Source organism: Nilaparvata lugens, chromosome 4, assembly GCF_014356525.2.
Source record: "Nilaparvata lugens isolate BPH chromosome 4, ASM1435652v1, whole genome shotgun sequence".
Taxonomy (NCBI): domain Eukaryota; kingdom Metazoa; phylum Arthropoda; class Insecta; order Hemiptera; family Delphacidae; genus Nilaparvata; species Nilaparvata lugens.
Genome location: NC_052507.1, coordinates 33,379,383 through 33,404,481, shown reverse-complemented (window position 1 = coordinate 33,404,481; position 25,099 = coordinate 33,379,383). Strand labels below are relative to the sequence as shown.

Here is a 25,099-nt window from a genome sequence, read left to right as displayed (position 1 = left end):
ACGTTCGATTGCGAAGAAGAGCGAAAGTCTGTAAGTACGCACCTTTTGCAATCTGCTACAACCTATGAGTTACTAGTTCTCTCCTCATACGAGTGAAACAGCAAATTTTTGTGGTGTAATGTACTACTTAAGAATACATTTTATTCAACTTTTATTCAAATTCAGTTCACACAGCTTACATAACTCTTTTCAGAATTAAATTCTCCACAATTTTTATTGTGAAAAATTATTTGTTTACTGGTCATTAAAAAGAATGTTATTGGGCATCAAACATAGAAGTCTGTGTTTTTCTACTTAGATTTCTTGCATATTTCATCTTTTTTCTCAAAAACTACTCCACACTACTGCTTTCAGACTAGTTTTGTTCAATTTTCAGATATTTTTCCATTTTAATCTAGCATAAGGTTTTTAAAAACTAGTCCCCAAACAATTCAGCATTGGTGTATTTCACCAGAGGAACTGAATTCCGGGCGAAATATTTCATCAAGTATAGCTCGCTTATGGAGCGTTTATGGATGTATGTTTATAAGTAATTTTTTCTTATTTTTACCTCTACTATCACGTATTAAATTATTTTACCATAATTAAGAATCACTCTGTATAATACCAGACAGGTCGATGCATATAATTTGCGGGACTGTGTCTCTAATAAATTCTGAAGGGCTAGGACAGGTTCGATAGACCAAATGCTGTTCAGAAAATATTTCGAGATCAGAATCTTTTCGAACTTTATGCTTTATGGAATAATTACCTCTAGCTGTTTCTGCTCTGTAGTAGGAGATTTGCTCCTAAGTTGAAGTTGGTCACAGATAAAAGCTGATATATTAGCAGGTGAGGACAGAGACGGGACCTGGAGCTATCTACTGCAGATAATCGGGCCCGGCTATACCCTTCTTTTCCGAGACACCATTTTCCTGGTTCAGTGAGTTCAGTGAGCTAATATTATCAATTTTATTATTATATATTATTCATCTTTTTTATTGAAGGCAAATCCTGTAATTATTCTATTGTTTGTTTAAAACGTTTTCTCAATATTATTTTTATTTAAGTTTTCAGTTTCATTTTGAGTTACAATTTGATTAAATCGATTACTTAGTTCTCCAAAATATAACTGTTTTGTTTATTATTTTAAAATATAGTTCCTTTCTCATGAGTTATAGAGTTAGATCAATTTAACCTCTCGCAAGCCAAGCGATTCCCCTATTATAAATTGTTACCATAATGTCTAGGGTTGTTCTCACAACCTTATAATTCCATCACAATACCATACATAATATAACCCCAATATATTACAAATTTAAATACCACATTACATGGTGTTGGGCGTCGTTCTCATGAGAAAGAGTTTATTAATTGACAAGATTAGCCTTCAAATTATCTATTGACATTTTCATTTCAGGTCATTATCATAATTATTATATTCTGTGTTTGATCTCGTATAATTATGTCCTCTATTCTCTCAACGTACAGGGTAAATATGATAATTGTTATTATTGTTATATTGAGATGAGTAGCTCTAGTTCTAGTGACTCTGAACAATCACCTAGTGAATTCGAGGTTTCATTATTACGTTTACCTATTGATTTAAAAGTAAAATCTCTGGATAAATCAGAATTATTAGAGCTAGGCAAACAGTTAGGTATTCACATCCCTCAATCTGTTAATATTGAATACTTGAGATTCGCTGTTGACTTGGCAAAAAAGTTTGTATTTATGTGGACCACGATTCAGGAGCTAGAGATGCTCTAAGTCGATTACTTAAGTTAGGGTCCCTGTCTCAACGCGATCGTATTATCTTCCCTATGTTAGCCGATTACGAGCGAATAGTAGGCAAGCTAGGCAGAAATCAAGAACACATCTACGACACAGTAGCTCCCGATAACTTAGCAAATATCCTAATTCCAGAAAATAATATGGCAGGGAATGATAAAAGACCCTTTGCGAAACCCGAAAGCTATGGGGGTACAAAGAGTGAAGACTTCAACGAGTGGTTGAAAACCTTCAATAGGGCAGCAAAAATAAATAAGTGGGATGAGGATGATAAAATCTTGTATTTACCCCTCTACCTCAAGAAAACAGCATTGGCAATTTTCGACATATTTTCGGATAAAAATGAAAACGCGACATTTCTTGATGCAGTAGGCCACTTAAAAAGTAAACTTGTAGACCCTGTTCATGAAGAGACAACCAGACAAAAACTCGAAAACAGAAACAAATTACCAACAGAAACATACACAGAATACACAGCAGATATAATAAAACTTTGTCACATTCTTGAGCCTCAAATGTCAGAGAAAAGAATAGTAGGATATGTTTTGAGAGGCTTAGACGTAGGAGCATTGCAACATGTTGCTTTCATGGACAATGCATCAGTTGAAGATTTAGAGAAAAATCTCGCCAAATATGAAAGATCTCGCTTCCTTCTAGACAAAAAGTTAGGAATGCATAATGCTTCAATCGAACAGCCTGTCCAAAAAATAAATGTAGTAGATACTTTAGAGAAGAAATTGAACGATCTGAGTATTGTGGTGAAAAATTTGAGTAGAAATGTAGGTCAATCACAAAATCCCAATCCTAATAGACAGTTTGGAAATAGGAGCGGAAACTTTTCCCCACACGAAACAAATCAGAACAACTTCCAAAGACAACCTTATTCAAACAATAATAATTACAATGATCGCGACAAAAACACACAATCACATAATCCTAATCCTAATAGACAGTTTGGAAATAGGAGCGGAAACGTCTTCCCACACGAAACAAATCAGAACAATTTCCAAAGACAACCTTATACAAACAATAATTACACACAATCAACATCAGTCAATTACAGGACACCAATCAACCCTAATAGGACTAGATTCTGTACATACTGTAAGAGGAATAATCACTGGAAAGACGATTGTTTTTTCTTATCAAAAAACTCGAATACAGGATCCCGAGCCTAGACGAATCGGATATGAACTTGGGATCCGGATTTGAAAAACAAAGCGCTGAATTTCCATTTGATAATTATTCTCCAAATTCAATTGATAAAGAAGAAATCACATGTAATATAATATCTTCTGTATCAATGAAAGATGAACAATCCAAAGCGATAGAATTTGTCAGGCAGTTTTTTCTCAATGCCAATAATAATCAGTTATACTCAAATGAAAGTGAAATTAATTGCTCTAACGAAATAGAAAGTGAAACCAACTTCAAACAGCTATTGTCTTCCGAAATGCATGCTCAGCACGAACTTGGAATGAATGGATCATTGACTAAAGAGAGAAGAATTCAAGTCCCAGTACTTACTATTAATGGAAAATTCAAAGGAAAAGATGTATCAATTACCATTGACACCGGTACGAACGTAAACATAGTTCAAAAAAATCTTTTAAGTAGCGATGATCTAAAACATTTGAAAAATAGTAGTATTGCTTTATCGGTAGCTAATGGTTCATTAATGCCGATCACAGGAATGATCTCGAGTGAAATTCAAATACATGACAGGAAATTCGAAGTAAATTTAGTAATTTCTGAAGACTTACAGGCTGATATTATTGTTGGAAATTCCTTCTTCTCAAAATATAAAATGAAATTAGATTATGAGAATAACATCATTTCAATGACCGATAATGGTAAAATAGTCGAATTAGACATGGATAAAGAGTGGATTTGTACATTAAATAGATTACACAACGATTCTGAAACAAATATTACAAAAGAAGTCTGCATACCCAATCCCGTAAATTTCGTCAAATGTGCTCTTGAAACAATAATCCCCGCTCAAAAAGACGTGAATGTCAAAGTCAATCTAACACAAAAATTGCTCAAAGTATCCCATTTTACTCCAAATGAATCGTTATTACATAATAAAAAATTGCATGTGCTTTGGAATGAGGATGATTTTGAAACAAACATGAGTGAAATTAGAATTTTGAATCTAGGAAGGCAAGATATAAGATTGTTGCATGAAACTATTATTGGTGAAATTGAAGGAGAAGTTTGTAATTACGACGAATCTGTTTCATTAGTAGACTCTGTACTATTCGATGGAGGAGGTTGTGAAATAGATATTAATAAAGATCTTACACCAGAGCAAAATTCCAAAGCGAAAAGACTCATCAATAAATACAAACACCTATTTTCAACAAACGAAATTGATTTCGAGGAAGCGAAATTACCCGAATACAAGTTCAAACTTACAGATTACACACCCATTGCTAAGTCACCGTACAGATTACCTATCGCTCAAAGAACAGAAATAGACAGACAAGTAGAGTTATTGATAAAAGCAGGAATAGTTTGTGAAACCCAGAGTCATTATGCTTCTCCCGCATTTTTAGTTACTAAAAAAGACGGTGGATTCAGATTGGTTGTAGACTATAAAATGTTGAACGAGAAAATATTACCGGATAGATATCCCCTTCCCCTTCTTCAAACAATTTTTGATTCTCTTGACAATTCGGATTACTTTTCCACCCTAGATATCAGACAAGCATTTTTCCAACAGCCATTACACGAAGATTGTCGAAAATATGTAGCATTTGCAACTCATAAAGGGCTGTACACGTTCAAAAGACTACCTTTTGGTCTTAGAACATCTCCAAATGCTTTCCAACGAGCAATCAATCAAGTATTCAATGATTATTTGTATAGAGGAGTCTTGATTTACTTGGACGATATCATTAGCTATGGAGAATCATTTGATAAGCAATATCAACAGCTCGAGAAAACCTTGAAAAGATTGCAAGACGTAGGACTAAAATTGAATACATCTAAATGTCACTTCTTCTACCGAAAAATTAAAGTACTTGGACACACTGTCTCAAAGGAAGGGATACAACCCGCTTCCGAAACCTTGGAAGCTATCGAAAAATACCCTATACCCAAAACTGTCAAAGATGTCAGAGCATTTCTTGGTCTTAGTGGATTTTACCGAAAATTCATTCAAAATTACGCTATAATTGCAAGACCCTTAACAAATCTGATATCTAAAAATAACGAGAATAAACCAATCACTTGGGAAGAAGATCAGCAGAACGCATTCTCGGAAATAAAAAGCAAACTTTTATCACAACCCGTACTTCATCATTTTAATAATGATAAGGAGGTAGTGGTACACACAGATGCTTCTCGAGTTGGAATAGGGGGCATTATCTCGCAGCCTGATGACAATGGAAAATTACATCCAGTAGCTTTTGTTTCCAGAAAACTGACAAAACATGAAGAAAATTGGGCAGTAGGAGAGATTGAACTTCTATCAATAGTGTATTGTGTAAATTATTTCAGACAATACTTAATTGGCCGATTGTTTACAATCTACACAGACAATACTATAAAACTTGGAAAAACCCCAGTATTCGAGTCAGTAAGTTACTTATGAAATTAACGGAGTTCACGTTCGATTTGAAATATAAACCAGGAGCCCAAATGCACGTACCTGATGCCCTGAGTAGATATCCACTAGAGAAGGATATAACTGATCTCACAAAGGACGAAAACTACAATATATTCGAAATAGAAGAAATAGACATAAAGACTTTACAGAAAAATGATGAGAGTATAAGAAAAATATATGATGCAATACGAAACCCTAATCATAGTGATACAGCTACGATTAGAAAGGCGAGAAAATACACGATCGAAAAAGACATTGTCTATCTGAAGAAATTTGATGGGCATACCAATCAATTGAAACTTCTCGTACCCCGATCTCTTATCAATAAAATCCTTGAAACATTCCATGATGATTCCTTAACAGGTGGACATACCGGCATTTATAAAACCCATGAGAAAATATCATCGAAATATTATTGGGAAAATATGTATGAAAACATTGCGAATTATGTAAGATCATGTAAAAATTGCCAAGAGAGAAAAACCCCTACTACGAAGCCTCAAGGTTTCTTATCACCCATCAAGTGTGATAGTAAGCCTTTCTCAAGTATCATGATGGACTACATCGGTCCGTTAGAGAGCTCAATGGGCTATTCATACATTCTAACGATTGTTGACTTAACGACCCGATATATTTTAGCTGAACCTTGTAAACACGCCGACGCAAATAATACCACTAAATGCTTATGGAAATTAATATACCGATTTGGCGTTCCAAAAGAAGTTCGATCCGATAGAGGTACACATTTTGTAAATAAAAAAGTCGATGACCTTATGGTTGAGCTTGGAATCAAACACATATTAGGATCATCAAGTCACCACCAAAGTCAAGGTCTGGCCGAAAGAGCCAACCGGACAATTCAAGAGATGCTAACAGCTTACGTAGCCGATAATAGGAAATTGTGGGTACAAATGCTGCCGAAAGTTTTATTCGCATACAATACTTCGAAACAATGCTCTTTGAAATATACACCTTTTTTCTTATTGCACGGTTTTGAAGCCACTACTCCTTTAGATTTGAAAATCTTTCCCGAAAATGACGACGTCACTTATCATTTAGACGCGAGATTAGCAAATCTTAAAGAAGTGCGAGAACAGATACCATCAATCTTATCAGATGCACAAGAAAAACAGAAATACTATTACGATAGGAATAGAACAGATTGCATTTTTGAACCAGGAGATTTAGTTATGGTCCACGATCCTGATGTAAGACAAGGACAGTCTAGGAAATTAGTCAAAAAATATTCAGGCCCATATGAAGTAGTAAAGAAAGTAACAGATGAAGTCTATGAGATATTTTTTCCGCTACGAGGTACTTATAAAAATGTAGCTTTTCATGTAGATAAATTGAAAAAATATTTCATACGAGATCCCATCAATTAAGTGTTTATTGTTTTATTGTCTAACTGTATTCTTTATTCCAGCACTTTTCTTTATGCTAGCAATTATACCTCGCTCATCCTAAATCTTTGCCTTTCATTAATTTAAAAGACAATTGATGAGAAGAAATCGAGATGAAACATTCATGTAATTTATTTATTTTCCAAATCATTGAAAAACAATATCATGCTTACAACTGAATTTTTAGAGAATTTTGTTTGCGAGATCAGTATTGACTTGTGAAGCGATCAAATCCATTTTCTCACGACTAGATATCGAGATGATTCTCAAATCACAATAGTATGCAGTTTTCAATCAATCAATTAATTAATTGGATTTCTACTTCGATGAAACAATGAAATATAATTGAGCTCTGATAGACAATTTTACTAGACATTCTAACGATGATTCATTATTAAAAGATGTGAATTGTTCTCACGTTTTTGTTTATGAATGAATGCTATTTGAAAATCATCAAATACGATTTATGCTTGAATATTATTTTCTTGACTCGTATGTAATAAAATGTTTCTCTTTTTCAGAAACGGATGATTCTTGATATAATAATTTATTTATTTATAAGATTATTTATGTGAAAACGTATATTTTAATAACAATATTATCTGTATTGATGTTAATGAAATAATCAATTCCAGTAGGTGATTACGATTGGAATATAAGAAATAGCTATTAATTTGACCATTTACATAATCTATTTGTAGGGTTTTGGGGATTTTACTAGTAATTATTGTTTATAAAATTGATATCTTATACGAACTGTTCATTGATAGATTAATATAGAGTACTAACTGATATAATATTTTTAAAATGAATACCATAATACTTTGTTCCTTAGCATTTGTAGAAATATGTTGTACGGTATTGTCTCAAGAAATTTCTCTTTTTCACGGAGCTCTATTTAAAGAAATTCACAATGTAGTATTTTACGAGTCCACAGTTCCAATAACATTCAGTATTCCTAGGTCAAATCCTTTATTTGTTATGAGGAACCTTCTGAGTACTCCTTTAAAAATTGACTCATGTCCTTTCCCTTCCTCATCGGAGTGTGCAGTATTTGATCAGATTCATCGAACGGAGCTGCAACTTCTACAACTACAAGACGGCATTTACATTGGCAGCGATGACGACAACACTCCAGCTGAGAGCGAAAATCGACTACCACGCCGCGAACGCTCTATCGATACGATCGGGGCGGTCCTAAACTGGTGTTGCGGAGTAGCTACCGACGAAGAATTGGGCGCATACGTGAAAACCGAAACCGACATCACTTCTCATCTCAGTAATCTTCAAGACTTCGTTCACGCTGAACATGTCGAATTGATAGACAACACACGCAAGATGAACGGCATGGCAGAGAACGTGAAGAAAGTATTGAACAACATGAAGCATGACCTTATTCTTTGGCAAGAATCATTCACCCAACAGAATAAGTTTCAGAAAGGGAATACTACAACCGATGTACTGAAAACACAACTGAGGACTACTATTTTCATGTATATGATGACTCTATCTAACAACTACAATGAAATCGACATGAGATGCTACAATCAACAACTTTCTCATCACGTCATTTCAAAAGAAGACCTAAACAATCGACTTCAAGAACTCGAAAAGAAAATAAACAAGAGAAACTTCACCATATCAACAAAAGACAACGATAAAATTCGAAACATGAAACTAACATCCTGCAGAAAATCCGACAACGAACTATTGGTTACCCTCAAAATACCAATAAAGAAGAAAAATTCAACTATTTCATTATTCCACCTGCAATCTATCCCGCTTCATTGGAATGGTCATACCTGCCGTTTGACCTCCCAACATCACCTGATACTTAGAGAAGAAAATAAACTGCAAATCCTGTCAGATGACGAAGAAGACGATTGCCAGTTCAAGCAGAAAGGCCTCTGCTTGATTCCGAGGAAAAAGATGTCGAACTCCGCCACCCAAGCCACTTGTCTCCACCTTCTAACATCAGAAGCAGACGTATCGGAGCTACGAGAAGTCTGCAAATTTGATTGTAAAGCAACTGACAATCAAACCCTAATCACTCGCCTACGAGAAGACACCTTCCTATTCCACAACACCGGCAAAAAGACGACAATTCGCTGTAAAAACTCAACAACTGAGGTCCCAAGCAACAGTCCAGGAACCCTATCACTCCACATCCCTTGCAACTGCGAACTTCAAGACGACAACGGCGACGTACTGATAAGCACTCTTTATCCTTGCGACTCCCGTTCCCATCCTTCTCCAGCTATTAATAACTTAATTCCTCACATGTGGACAAATTTATCTAAATTGAGCATCCCAATTTTTAAACATGAGACTCTGCCTCAGTACTTAAACCTTTCGGAAATCTTAAATGAAAATTGGCACTTGAATTTTTCAAAATTTGAAGAGCACAACTCATTCTCAGAAGACATTTTCCATCATGTTGAAATGCCAAATAACTTTGATTTGTTAGGGGTGAACAATAAACTGATCATTTATATTATTATTGTCTGGCAAACACTGATAACTGTTATATTCTTGTATTTATGTCTTCAAAATTATATTAAGAAGAAAGCAAATCAACTGAGAGTCCCGAAACGTACTCCAATTGTGGACTACCCACAGGAGCTTTAAGAATATATTGTGTTTTAGTAAAGTAGTATGTAATGAAATCATTAAAATAATGGGTTAGGATATAGGAAACTATGCAAATAATAATTACTTATTCACTATTATTGTATCCATTTACTCTTTTATGCTATCGATTCAAATATTTTCCCAGATTAGAAGATAAACTATTTCAATTATTATTATTATTCTTATTTTCAAGGTCCACAATATTATTTTGCTTACTCGAATACTATTCGGACTTGATGTTTAATTTTTGCATTATGATTCAATTTTATTACTTTCGTAGATTTTGTAGGTTTAATTTTATTCATCAATATAATTGAAATTTTTTCCATTCAATTCTTATTCAGATATGAATGTATTGAATTGTTGATTTGAAGTTGATTGATGTGTTAGGCTAAGTTTGATTTTTTTATGAATTAGTTCACTATAATGTAATTTATATCACTTGCATTTAGCTTATGAATTGGCACTCACATAGATTTAAGGTATTCATTGAAAGTTATGTTACATATAAATATCCAATTAGAATAATATTGTGAATAATAATAATAATTTTAGCTTGCGGTAATTTTGACTTTAATTTTTGAAATATTATTGAAATGTGTAAAAATTAACTTAGAGAGATGCCGTTTTTTCGATAACTTCGGGTCGAAGTTTAGGGGGACCCGGGGATGTAATAGAACTACATAATTTTTATTATTTGTCATGAATTTTCACAATGAATAGATAAATTGTTGACGACGGTGTAAATTCATGACAAGTAAAATTATGGAAAAAATGAGAGGCTCTAGTCAGTCGGTTACGAGGACGGGACCTGGAGCTATCTACTGCAGATAATCGGGCCCGGCTATACCCTTCTTTTCCGAGACACCATTTTCCTGGTTCAGTGAGTTCAGTGAGCTAATATTATCAATTTTATTATTATATATTATTCATCTTTTTTATTGAAGGCAAATCCTGTAATTATTCTATTGTTTGTTTAAAAAGTTTTCTCAATATTATTTTTATTTAAGTTTTCAGTTTCATTTTGAGTTACAATTTGATTAAATCGATTACTTAGTTCTCCAAAATATAACTGTTTTGTTTATTATTTTAAAATATAGTTCCTTTCTCATGAGTTATAGAGTTAGATCAATTTAACCTCTCGCAAGCCAAGCGATTCCCCTATTATAAATTGTTACCATAATGTCTAGGGTTGTTCTCACAACCTTATAATTCCATCACAATACCATACATAATATAACCCCAATATATTACAAATTTAAATACCACATTACAATGTGATCTCGATCTTATCCCACTTAATATCTCCACTCAAATCTGTTCCCTTATCCAGATTTGGATTTATCTCAATTATCTCAACGATCGTCTATGATCGGCTTCGCACTACAAGTGCGAACGTGCCAGGCACAAAATTTGAAGCTCTAAAGAAATAATCGAACTCAGGAAGCAAATTACGAAATTCGAAATATAATTAATTATGATAATAATTGACAAACAGTGCAGTTTCAGAATTTGATAAACAGGTTTTAAATAATATAATGTCAAGAGAATTAATTTGTGCTATGATGCTGTGCTATCATGCACGTTTTACAGACTTCATTTCATTACTTTATTCCATTTCATAGTTTTCAATGAATTCAGGATGTCACACCATCTATTGTTGGCTGTAATAACTATCTATGACAATCATTAGTGGTCATGAAGTAATCAGTAAACTTTGTTGTATTTGAGAACATTCAACGAGAATATTTTGTGTTTGAAATGCTTTGATGATTGACTGACCTCCATGAGCTTCAATGATCCACAGCTTCTTGATGCGTTTGGAAAGCACGAAGCTGCTAAGCTTCGTGTACATGTTGTGCGCCAGTGTCATGTTGTGTGCCATGACGCGGGAGGAATGGGACAATGTTAAATAAACATGGTGTGTGTTAGTGTAGTGAGTGGTTGAGCGAAGCGCACCTACAAATTGTAAGCAAGCTTTTGGCAGGCAAAATGCAGCAAGAAGCAGGCAGGCAGCGCCTGACATCCACTTCAATTCACAAGATGGATCATCATCTTTTCGGCGCCAAAATCGACGATGGCAAAAGAGCGGGAAATGTGCGGGCATGAAAAGCCGGAATTAGCATGATCTGTGGAAGGAAGCAGGTAGGCTGGCAGGCTGGCAGAGCAAAGCAATAGAGCAAAGCTGATATTATGCCGACGCGTCTCTTCTAAAACCACCAGAGAAATTCATGTGTGTGATGGCAGGAGATGAAGATGAAGAGGAATGAATATGAGCTGGTAGTGGGAGAGGAGATGTTGGTAGAAATGGAGGAGGAGGAGGATGTATGAGAGAAGAGAAGGTTGAAAACAAAGAGACGGATAATAACGGGGGGAAAAAAGAGAAGAAGGAGAAGGAGAAAAATAGAACTAAGAATAAAAATAGAAATGTTGTATGTTGAGTAGGTCACACCAAGAAGGAATCGTTGATCAGGTAAAATAGTGTAACAAAGGATAAGAAAGGGAGAGAAAGCAGAATATCATTGGATGAAGGAAGTTGATAATAAAACAAATGTAGAAGAAAACAAGTGCGTAGCGTAGAGTATGAAGAAGAAATAAGAGAACGTGAATGGCGAAATAAGAAGGGTTATGTGTTTTTTGAATGACGTTGCCTTAACCTTTCATCATTTACCAAACTTTTGTTCATGAGCCGCTGCTGCCTGGTCCTCCAAATGGAAAAAATTTTCTTCCGCATCACCTTATTCTACTGTGCCTAAGAAGATAATTTTGAATAAAATTTAGAATTTAGAAATAGGCCGACACATCTAGAAAATACCTGAGTCTATACCTAATTCATGCAGGTGAACGGGCTAGAGTCAAGAAAACTTCAATTAATCTTGCCATGCCTGATTTAATAGGTTTATACTATAGAAAATCACTACAATTTGAAATAATTGAAAAATACAAACAGTTTCAATAAACATTGGCAACTAAAATCGAACAACAGAAACAACAATTTCATGTTACTTTGTTGACATTCTTCATCTGATTCGGGGGCGCATTACTATCCCCGTTTAGATAGCAATACGTCACAAAACCAAACAATATCAGTCATCAAATAACAAATAATTAACTTCAACATAAAATTACTCTAGAAAGAAAAGCCCGTTGAACCCAAGTTTCGTCGATAGTAACCCATATAACCCATTTCATAATAATTTTGAATCCCCACTTTTTATTGACATTCTCGAATGAACCTTTGTTTCACTACACTGCACTTTCGTTGGTTTGTACGTTGCTTTATCGTCGGGGTACAGTACCTTGTTTTTGGCGGTGAGCTTTTACCGGTTGAATTTGGCTTGACGGCGACGTCCTCTTACGTCCCTAGACCTGTCGTCTGAACGGGTGTCTTGAAGCGGTTTTACATAAAGTTGCGGAACCAAAGGGGTGGTAGTACAAGAAGTTGGTTTGGGGACACACATGAACCGCTTAGCGGTTATTTGAAGAAACAATTATTCGTCCATGATGAAGAAACACAATTAAACCTTTCAGGACATGGCACTACTAGTAAATTTAAACATTAATAAAAAATAAAACTAGCTCCTACATTAACTAAAAATGATATAAACTCATAAACTTGCCCAAAAAGGGCGAAACATAATGACTACATCTTTACTCTCGTAGTGCTCCTAGCAAAGTGTCCTCCGGAACGTAATCTGGTCTCCCCGACTCGGGAATCCCCACTACTGTATTTAGAAACAGGTCTCCTATTGGGCGAATGGAATCAATTTGACCAATCGTCGCGTGGCTTCTACAGCCTTTGGACCAAATAGTAACTGCAAAATCGGTAGTTTGTTATAATTTCAATGCTTGCTGTTTTCCAACTTATCGCATTTTATGTCGCGACAAGAAGGCTAAGTTTTAGAGATAATTCCATAATCTACATTCCTCGACGACTCGGAGCCACAATTTTTAAATATCTATCATGGGAAACTCGAAGTCATGGCCGTTCATAATAGAGAGAGAAAATAATTTATTTCTGCTAACTCACTTACAAAAATGGCTCTAGTCTATTGCGTATTAAATTTACTATTATAACTTGCGAAAAGGCCTGAATTAAAGAGAGTGCCCGGCACACTCCCCTTCCTTCCGGTGTGAAACATGCAAAAATAAATCTAATCAGGATATGTTACCATAGAGGCATTCTGTATGATTTGGAGAGTCGAATTTCTGGATTGATAGTAGGATCCAATTTGAAGCGGGCCCTCTTCAAAAGAAATCTCTTTAATCATTCCGAAATTCAGCAAAATGTATAACTAATTGAGATTTGTGGCAAGAGTCTTTAAAACTGTGGCAAGAGTCAGGACAAAACAATATGGACGTGTCCACCTTTTAAGTAGGTACTAAAGATGACCGAGTATAATAATCTTGAATACTTCAATCACTTTATTGAGTCCCTGGTTATTTTCTTGGCAAACTCTAACAAGGGAAAACGTTTAAAAAGACATCATAGTTTTAATTGGTTCTATGTTACTCTGCTGTTGTAAAATATGAAGTACGTTTGATCATAATAGTAAAGGATGAAACTTTTTCACTCTGCTGAATGTATTGAAATCTAACCATCATTACTATAGAGTTGAGAGTGCAACATATTTTTAACAATATAAAGCAATTCAATAGGCAATACTATTCTACATCGACTACGATTCAAAGATAATAATGGTTGAAACTGCAACGCTAGCGAGCCATCGGAGAGCAATGACACACGCTTGATGTACATTCCGTAGCTATGAAAATTTCTATCCATTATTGTATTCCAGCAGGAAATCTCTATCACTGAATTGTATTAAAGTGAACTAAAACGGAATCAGTTGAACTGAATAAACTATGATAAGATTATAATTGTATTAATCACGGAAGGTAAACTAATAAAGAATAGGGATATCAACAAAATAATATGAAATATAAAGCGAATAGAATATAAAATATGAGGCCTTAGACATTATTCTTATTATTTATGAATGGGAATATATTTTATCTATATGTACTAACTCCTAACTATGTGAATGTATAATTCTTAACTATGAATGGATGAGTATTAAGCTATTGAAAATGGGTATAGTATAGAATATTATGATAAATCGTCTTATGCTAAATAACTTATTATTATTATTATTATTAGAGACATCATTTACATACATTGTATTATGACTGTTGATGACTTCAAAAATTGATCATCACCCGATTTACCAAACAATCAATTATCTACTACCGTGAGAAAACTGTACAACCATTTCATTTACCGCGAGTATGCAGCCGTGCATGAAATAAAATTAAACCTAATTCACCTACCTAAATATATTTAATATTACGAAGTTAATAACATAATTTAATGACTAATCTAGTTGCGCAAGTTATTTACATTCCGGAATTTCTTCTATATACTTTATATTGTCACGTAACAAAATCTTTGACTAACCCTTCCTGAACCCGTAATGAATCCTTTCTAACAAATACGGTAAATATCTTTATCATAACTCTTTTTCTCCTTTCTCCTTCTCATTCATTAGGAATCATCTCGTTGAGTGTATAGAGACAAGGCTATAGAGTGGCGCCATACTCACAAAAACTTATCCAATTATAACTCACGACAAAAAATCTTGTCTTCAATAGACTGATCTGTTTCCTATTTTTTTCTGATCTGTTTCGGATATTTTTCAACATGACTCAAGCGTGATTTTGCATTATAATATTCCAGTAGGAAACCTTCACGACAGAACGCTAGTCAAAACAGAACTATGATCAAGTGCCAGGCTTTAATCGACAATAATAATTCTGTATTTCGCTTCTCACTAGAGTATGTGACATTTTCTCTAAACACTGGAAGCATACTTTTCATCGCATGATTTAATAATATGAAAGTTCAGCTCTAACTTAGCATTGTTGGACTGCTACTTCTTGCCTTCTGATTACCAACATTATTGAATTTACCAACACCTTAACACATTAATTGACTACTATTACTATTGCTGATTTTCAAGTTCACTGACATTTTCAACCTTACTGGAGCCTCACATAATTATTTCTCAACAATAAATTTCATATCCAACTAGTTTCAATTACTCTACTAGATCTCAAAATATCTCAACTTATTCACATGGAAAACTAGATTGCAATTTTACTATTCATCATTAAAAAATTTATCATTTCATTAAAGATTTTCCTATTTTTTTTTTATTTATTAATTCTTTTTGACTACTTATCTCTAAAGGGTCCTACTACTGTTAATTACCTCAATTTAATTTTCCCAACAAAAATTCTATTTCCTTTTTGACACGAATTTTCCTACATATTTCTACCTTATATCCCCATTTAAATTTTTACGGCTGACTTTCCTACCAAACATTAACGAACCTTTTGACGGGGATCCCTAAACTGCCTTACGCTGATTGTTTTCCTTACAATCACTACGAAGACTCACTAAATATTCTAGATTTCGGTTTACGTTATTCTACTGACGAGCCCCATAACTCTCGAATGAACCAGACCGTTTACTAGATACAAAAAAATCTTAGCTCACACCATCTTCGGTGCCTTTCGCTAAAATTATACAATTCCACCGTACAAATTTGCAAGGCTAGTCACAGCTAAATTCCTTGATTTGTTACATGGACAACTATCGGGCAGTGCTCCGTTCTCTCTGGACACGGACCTACACTCGCGCCGATTACCTAAATTCAACAACAACACACATAGGCAGGACATCCCCGTGTCCTCCTCTAAATCTTGAGTCTCAACTAAACAAAAAAAAATTCCCCACAGCCTACAGGAAACGTCACCAACACAACGGATCTTTACACTATCACTACGCATGCCTACCGCAAAAATCACACCCTAAAAAAAAATATTTCCAATAATAAAACTGATTCACCTTTTCGAGAATAAACATTACTGATAAAGGGACTTAACAACCTCATCTGAATCAACTTATTTTCATACAAATTCCCAAGGATTTGATTATCGTTTCAACTTTAATCTACAATACCCAATTATTTAGTTTAAACATCTCAAGGCCAAAACTACTCATCAACTTTTCAAAACTACATCTCAACAATAACTAATAAAACAGTTTCCTATTTATTCTCTGATTACCTTCGATCTAACTAAACTTATCAAAAAAATTTCCTATTTTCCTCAAACATTCTCCCATAATAATTTCCGAATTTTCCTAATTTACTTGGGTTGACCTTTAAAATCTCAATATTCCCTTTCACTACTACTATACTGATATTCAACTACCAGACGTGAGACCAGAATACGTACGTTGACATTACAATAATTTCTATCATCATTCACGGAATTACAGAATACAAAAATTTATTCAGCACTTAGAATCAGTTGTTTTTCACCTATGCTAGTTTCTTCTACTAATTTTTATTCTACCGTTAAACCTATTTGTCAATAATCAATTTCAATATTAAGTTTTAGAATACTTTCAACTTAAGCTTCAATGATACCTAACTTTATCTTTAAGCACTTCAAAAGATTTTCATTTTAATGGATTTACTGAACTTAATAACTTCCCTATTTCATCTACAATTATTTAAACATCAGAAAAATTGGAGTAGCAACTATAAATTATTCATTCAACTCCAAACCTAAAATATTGTCAGTTAACACGTTCACAGAATGAATTATTAAGTATAGACTCAGAAAAATTGATCTAGTATATTAGAGTAAGTTATGAAAAATTTAATTTTTTAGAAAATTTGAATTCCAGAGATTTAAATATCTCTAGACAGCAGAGTCGGCGCAGTTGTGTGCCAAAGAAGATAATTTTGAATAAAATTTAGAATTTAGAAATAGGCCGACACATCTAGAAAATACCTGAGTCTATACCTAATTCATGCAGGTGAACGGGCTAGAGTCAAGAAAACTTCAATTAATCTTGCCATGCCTGATTTAATAGGTTTATACTATAGAAAATCACTACAATTTGAAATAATTGAAAAATACAAACAGTTTCAATAAACATTGGCAACTAAAATCGAACAACAGAAACAACAATTTCATGTTACTTTGTTGACATTCTTCATCTGATTCGGGGGCGCATTACTATCCCCGTTTAGATAGCAATACGTCACAAAACCAAACAATATCAGTCATCAAATAACAAATAATTAACTTCAACATAAAATTACTCTAGAAAGAAAAGCCCGTTGAACCCAAGTTTCGTCGATAGTAACCCATATAACCCATTTCATAATAATTTTGAATCCCCACTTTTGATTGACATTCTCGAATGAACCTTTGTTTCACTACACTGCACTTTCGTTGGTTTGTACGTTGCTTTATCGTCGGGGTTACAGTACCTTGTTTTTGGCGGTGAGCTTTTACCGGTTGAATTTGGCTTGACGGCGACGTCCTCTTACGTCCCTAGACCTGTCGTCTGAACGGGTGTCTTGAAGCGGTTTTACATAAAGTTGCGGAACCAAAGGGGTGGTAGTACAAGAAGTTGGTTTGGGGACACACATGAACCGCTGTAAATAAATGTATTACAGCATTAATTTCTAACTCTTCCTACAATTCATCAAAAGCTAAAACAGGAGTTTATTCTGTTATTTAATTTAGATTTTATCTTGACGTTCTGATTTCCTTCTCAAATTTAACAGATTTAAAACAAATTTACTTGCCAGAGTGTCATTAATCTACAATGCAACTTTATGAAAACACTCGTAATAAATTAATATAATGCTTTTAGAAAAATGAATACTTCATTAATTATGATGTTAACTTTTATGATATTTTTCGTTTGGTTTGCAAAATCAAATATAATTTTTCATATAGTAGCTCGGCTAGTATTGTTGGAAACTTGTGCGCTAGCCAACATTTATTTTATTTATTAATTATGAACTTTAGGACGCAATCCAAGTGTAAATAACGGGCATTTGCCCAAAACTGCTCAGAACCTTAATTAAAAATGAACATTCCAGAGTTTATGATTTGATTTACCTACAAATACAAGTCCAAAAACTAGTATCAACCGAAATTATGAATTTATCACCTAATAAAACAAGACACTTTATAACACAATAAAAGAAAAAAATATTGAAAATTTCACTTTAAGGAAAGATAATGTTTGCCTTATAAGATTCACCTTTAATTAAATAAAATTAGTAGACACATAGAAAATAATTTAAATTGTATTAAAATTTGAACATTCATTAATATTAATTTCCTGGAGAAGAAAAACTTTCTTCTTCATCTATTAAGATTTCTATCATAAAAAAATTACTAAATCATTCAAAAGCCTTAATGACATAAGAAAACAGAGTCTGAAAAATATAAATTTAAAAATGTCATAAACTCAATATGAACAATTCTTAAAAGTTTCATTTCAATTTAAAGGCTATCTTCCTGACTTTCAGCAATACTCTACGATAATATATCTCCAGAGACAATAACTCAAATGTAACGTAACTGAAAACTTTCTATACTTCTTTAGAAAAAATTTATAAGTATCTTCCATCACTAATAAAATCAAAAGGATTATTCTCAATCAATATTATTAACTTGAAAAATAACAGGCTTTGTTGATAAAATCTTTTGATTGAAGTTTCACTTAATTAATTTCCCTAAATTATATTTTAACCTTAGTTTACGTACCTTAGCGGTTATTTGAAGAAACAATTATTCGTACATGATGAAGAAACACAATTAAACCTTTCAGGACATGGCACTACTAGTAAATTTAAACATTAATAAAAAATAAAACTAGCTCCTACATTAACTAAAAATGATATAAACTCATAAACTTGCCCAAAAAGGGCGAAACATAATGACTACATCTTTACTCTCGTAGTGCTCCTAGCAAAGTGTCCTCCGGAACGTAATCTGGTCTCCCGACTCGGGAATCCCCACTACTGTATTTAGAAACAGGTCTCCTATTGGGCGAATGGAATCAATTTGACCAATCGTCGCGTGGCTTCTACAGCCTTTGGACCAAATAGTAACTGCAAAATCGGTAGTTTGTTATAATTTCAATGCTTGCTGTTTTCCAACTTATCGCATTTTATGTCGCGACAAGAAGGCTAAGTTTTAGAGATAATTCCATAATCTACATTCCTCGACGACTCGGAGCCACAATTTTTAAATATCTATCATGGGAAACTCGAAGTCATGGCCGTTCATAATAGAGAGAGAAAATAATTTATTTCTGCTAACTCACTTACAAAAATGGCTCTAGTCTATTGCGTATTAAATTTACTATTATAACTTGGGAAAAGGCCTGAATTAAAGAGAGTGCCCGGCACACTACCATAGCTCTTCTATACTATTCTTACAGTATATTCCAAAACATTTCCACACACGATACATATATATATATATATATATATATATATATATATATATATATATAATATATATATATATATATATATTTCTTAACACTATCACACTAGATATATCGACTTCTAGCACTAACCTCACTTTAATATTCAGCCTTTTATCCTTCAGCATCGGCATGCTCTCTCATGAATTCAGACGCGTTGCAAAATATGGTACAAGGAAAGCACACATTTCAGCCAAACGAACGAAGCCTACGCATAAATTCCTGCTGTATCCATGTCGCTTTACCCGATAGGGTAAACTTCTTCCGCCATACCTTCGTAGTACTGTAGTACTCTCAAAGTAAACTGAGTAAATCTTGCGCATGTGTCCTGAATAAAAAAACAAGATCGGTTTTCGATCGGTTCCGGTATCTGAGGTAACTAGATGAGAAGATCTAGATGGGATCTGTGATGTTCGGAAACTTGAACTCGATTCAATAATGTTGCAAAAACTTTTGAGCTTTATACCATGGCTTCAAGTAATACTTGGTTGAGTCTCCTGAAATGTCCCTGCATGCAATTCAAACTCATTGAGAGTTTTTTGAGAATTCACATTATAAGCCTCATTCCATTCCAGTAAAGGAATAGATAATAATGGTATATTCAGAGTGTGATATAATACAAAATTTACTATACTGTACCAATGGTCTCTATTCTTTCTTAATTGAACTATTTTTTTGTTACAGGTCAGATGAATACATATTCAAAGACTTATTACAAGATAGGTGAGTAATTTACCTATACATAATTCATTTGTGAATGATTTATTCATCAGAAAAACGATGAAATATAATGACAAGAAGCCTTTTATCTATAAAAATTATTTTCAAAAGGTTTTCCATTAACAGGAAAGGGAATCTCTTCTTTATCATCACCTTCTTAAACACATCAACAGTTATCTTATGTTATCGCAATCACCTGGAAGAGTAGAATGTGAATTGCAAGTATAATGTCTTCAACAGTGGATTGATTAAAATATTATTCATTATTGTATTTTTCATAAAACTCCATTACCTATTCCATAGTTTTGATATCCCATAAGTTATCAATAGTCATGGAAAATCATTCTGAGTGATACTTTTCTATTTAAACATCGATTAAAAATGATTCCAGACTCGCTGTAATTTCAAATAATGTAAACTCACAGGTTTCATAAACAATCTTCTATAACTTTTTATTTACTTGGTCATGATGGATTATGAATATTGAATGATAGAAGATGATTTCTGTGATCGATCCATTGAATCCATTATTTTGAAAACACAAGGCGTGGTTTTCATTTTCACTGTTGGCCATACTTTTTTCATTGTAACTGGGTCAGAAATGGCACGGTATTCGATGAAAGAGTAATTCGAAAGACAGTTAATCAAACGATCAGTCGCCGAATATGACGTCGATGAAATTTGACAGTTATGTGGAAATCAATTGGCAAAGAGGGCACTCGAAAAGAAGACCCGTCAGTTGATAGTCAAAAACGAGAAAAAATCGACAAGGTCATAAATTGGCGCGCGCCCCGGGAATAAGTCAGTGACCAGAGCCATAAATCTTTCCATCGATATCCTGTGGATTGACATCAGGCGCAGTTCGATTGGATAAATTAAGCCCGGTGGGAAGGTGTGGTGAGGAGTTGTAATGTTATGTTGAATTTCCCGCCCATCGACGGCCATATGCAAATTTTAAGCGGGAAACAGCACGTTGTTTCTCTCTCGCACCAGTGACGAAGACACTCCATGTTTCAAAATTCATAATCCACAAAGTTCAGGGGTGAAAGAGCGAGCGAGAGAGAGGGAGTCGATTGTGGAAAAGTCAACACTCCGGATTCCGCACGCAACGGATGAGCGCAGGAAATAACCTCTTTCCCTCATCATCTTCCGCGTCGCAACGTGTCTGCGAAATAATTTGCGATTGCTGAATAGAAAAAGACGCGACGACACCCTATTAACCCCGACGAATTTTTTCGTCGCGCCGCTGCGCCTCTGCGTTTCGTCATTCATCCCTCTCATTTTAATTCCGACAGCTTTCGGATTTCTCTCGTATATTAGAAAGCGGCACCTGCCAAAATACGGCTAGCTCTTTATCGTCGCTTTATTTATCGTCCTGATGGATTTTCGTTTCAGTGACGAGCCAGTGAAGCTTTTCAGCTCGCAAATTTAGGAATGGGATTGAATTGTTTTTTCTTACTTTGGTTTCTATTCTTGTTTGTATTGAACTTCTTCGTTGACGTGTCATCTGTGAATACTATTGATCTGATTTCAAGTTAGCACTGAATTATTCCATCCACAACAATATAGAGTGAATTTCTTCCAATTCTATTGCGATAATTCTCATTCTGAGCATTGAGATTATAATCAGGAACGAGTACTTTTCAAATCGCAGTTAAAATTCCAAGTTGAATGAAACCTTGTTTATAGGATTTCTATGTTGTGTTTTAATATTGAAATGACTTTATTGAAAAAAAATCCTGAATTTTTTTAACGATTTAAATATATATTGTTCCGATGAGTTCAAACCTTCACAATCAATCCAATTAGAATACCATCTCTCTATAATTCAATTGAATGTAGAAAAGTACAGAAGGAATATTCCCGTAATCGAGTCTCCGGGGCTGAATAACTCGCTATCACCCAATTTCAGGATATTGACGACTCTCTTGTAGCTGTCAATTCTAAGATAAGAATTTCCAAAAGAAGAATCCAACAAAACTAATTTATCTACATTTCTCCCAATTCAATTGGATATAAGAAATTAAGCCATTTATCATGTTCATATTTATCATTTATCACATCCATATTTCTGACGATATTTCTGAGAGATCTAACTTCGTTGAACAAGGATTATGATTCGTGAAATGGTTTGGAGTATAGGATGTTCTGAGTATTCGAAGTTGATTTGTTGAAGCATCGTCAGTTATTGTAAAACATGCAAAAAAGTGAAATTTTTCTCCTCTCCTACAAGTAATAATTATTTTCGTAATCAACTGTGACACCTTGAAACAAGAAGATAACTGTCGTATTACTTATTATTCTCAAATATTGGACGAACGTAATAATACAATTGAAAATTCTCATTCCCTTTGGAGTATTTCTTGTTTTGGTTCTGAACTGCTATTCTGGAATCTTGCTTTACGCTCTTCTTATTCAAGTCTCTCTTGGAAATAAACTAGTTTTCGATCAGGAATTGGTCACTGATCAGATTTTGGCTTTTTTATTTCGAAGAGACTCTTCAATTTGTTGAAAGTGGCTCTTACGTGAAGCTGAAGCACAGGAAGTATATATATGTGTATCTGTGGATAGGATGTAGGTATACATAGACAAGCAATTGAATCTCGTTTACCGGTCAAGCTCCTGGAAAACTAAGATTGTTTGTGGATTGAAGGTGAGGTGGTAGGGGAAAATGGACAGGCTCTAGCTCCCACTCCAATCAATTCGGCCCTTCTTCGTCAACTGTCCCTTCTTTGAGCCTCAGGGGGCATTCACTGCTCGAAACCCAACAATTTGACTGTGGACCACAGCAAACTTTTTTGAAAGAGTCCTGAACTTTCTTACAAACCCACGAGCCTCTCTCCAGTGAACCAACTTCCGATACTTACTTGCAAAAGTACTCTTATTGTGATCAGTTCTCCCTCTCCAAGTTGAAGGAAATGTTTGCTAATGAACTCACACTGACAGTCTCTCTCGTTTCGCAACATGCTTTCTCCTTCATTTCTTCTCATTATCCTTAACCCTCTAGGGGATGATAGTTGGAAAAAGCTATAGAACTCCAAAAATTAATAATTAATGCCTTTGAATTACATACCGTTCCCTTTCATATAATACTCATGATTATAGTGGAATGATAGTTATTTGTATATCTAGAGTGAAAAGTACTGTTTTTTCTTCCTGTGGGAAAAGTTTGAAGCCCAAGGCGAAGCCGAGGGCAACAATTTACCTGAGGGAGAAAAAACATTTTTCACTCGTGATACACTCAACATTCCTCCTCCACCTACATTTTTATAAAAACTGCAAATAGAATAATTTTTAAAAACGCACCGTACGTGACCAAACAATGTGTTACAACATAATCTGAAAAGTAAACAGAGACTGGCTTGTTATCACAGTTCTCTGCCGACAGCGCTATCTGTCGGCAAAAATTGTAACAACAATGGTCGCCACAACTACAGCTATGATGAAGTTCCCGTTTCAAATTTGATTAGTTAATGAGGAATATTCGTTGGCTGGTATTTTGAATAACATGGAATCAAGAAATTATACATTTTTTTAGTATAGTGATATGAATTTTGTAATTATTTTAGCATACAAACATAAATTTCATATTATATTGATCAAATATATTATATTGATCTGGTTGAGGTATTGAATTTGGTAGGTTTGATGACGACTCTATATGCTCCCTCATCTGAGCTTAGACTTTCTAGCCCATTTCAAATGTATGTTTTTAAAATGGAGATGCTTCCCATGTTATTTAAATGGAGTTACTTTTGTGCTCTAGGGAGTTTTTCTGTTTTCTAGTACCGAGAGCGAAAAAGTGACACATTAGTATTATATTCCAGGGCTTTCGATATGGCGTCGTTAGTAATAAATAATTTCGAAAGGATAAATTGGTGCACACCAATATCCATTCTAAGCGTTTTGTGATTCATTAAAAAAATTATAGTTGAGTTTCATTATTCTTGATTGGATATATGGTTACTGTATACCAGTCACCGACTATCATTTGATTTCTTTCTTGGTATTCTACAACATCTTCAAGAGAACGGCGGGAAGACTTATATCATTCGTCTAGACCCTTCATGGTCCATTATTATAAAATTACTCATGCATTTATCACTGAGCTGAAGCTGTGGCTAGAGCCACATTATATTTGCGAGCCGAACGGCCTTCAATTTCTGCAAATTTATTTGCACCATAGGGATCATAGTATCACTGTTGGGCACCCAATCAGCGTTTCACATAAGAATCACTATCAACGTGGGGCATATATTGGTGTATCCAAATACGACTTCACAATATATATATATAGATGTAATGTTCTATTCCTAATTATGACATGATAAAACATTTTCATATCTTAGGAAAAAAGTTTGTATAGAACTTGAGTATCTTAACAGAGTCAGTTTCTTGTATTTGACTGTGGACCACAGCAAACTTTTTTGAAAGAGTCCTGAACTTTCTTACAAACCCACGAGCCTCTCTCCAGTGAACCAACTTTCGATACTTACTTGCAAAAGTACTCTCATTGTGATCAGTTCTCCCTCTCCAAGTTGAAGATAATGTTTGCTAATGAACTCACACTGACAGTCTCTCTCGTTT

The 25,099-nt window shown here is 34.3% G+C and overlaps 1 protein-coding gene across 2 annotated transcripts; it reads left to right on the top strand.

The window, feature by feature from the left end:
* The first annotated feature begins 1,294 nt into the window (after nt 1-1,294).
* LOC120351151 lies at nt 1,295-10,157 on the top strand. 2 transcript variants are annotated; one of them, XM_039427358.1, is made up of 2 exons: nt 1,295-2,456; nt 8,647-10,157. In XM_039427358.1, exons 1-2 carry the CDS (start codon nt 1,803-1,805, stop codon nt 9,415-9,417), a joined length of 1,425 nt encoding a protein of 474 aa, XP_039283292.1. In that variant the 5' UTR covers nt 1,295-1,802; the 3' UTR covers nt 9,418-10,157. The 2 variants fall into 2 exon arrangements, with proteins under 2 accessions (XP_039283292.1, XP_039283291.1); XM_039427357.1 differs by lacking the exon at nt 1,295-2,456 and adding an exon at nt 7,503-8,439 and having other exon boundaries at nt 8,488-10,157.
* Nucleotides 10,158-25,099: the final 14,942 nt, after the last annotated feature.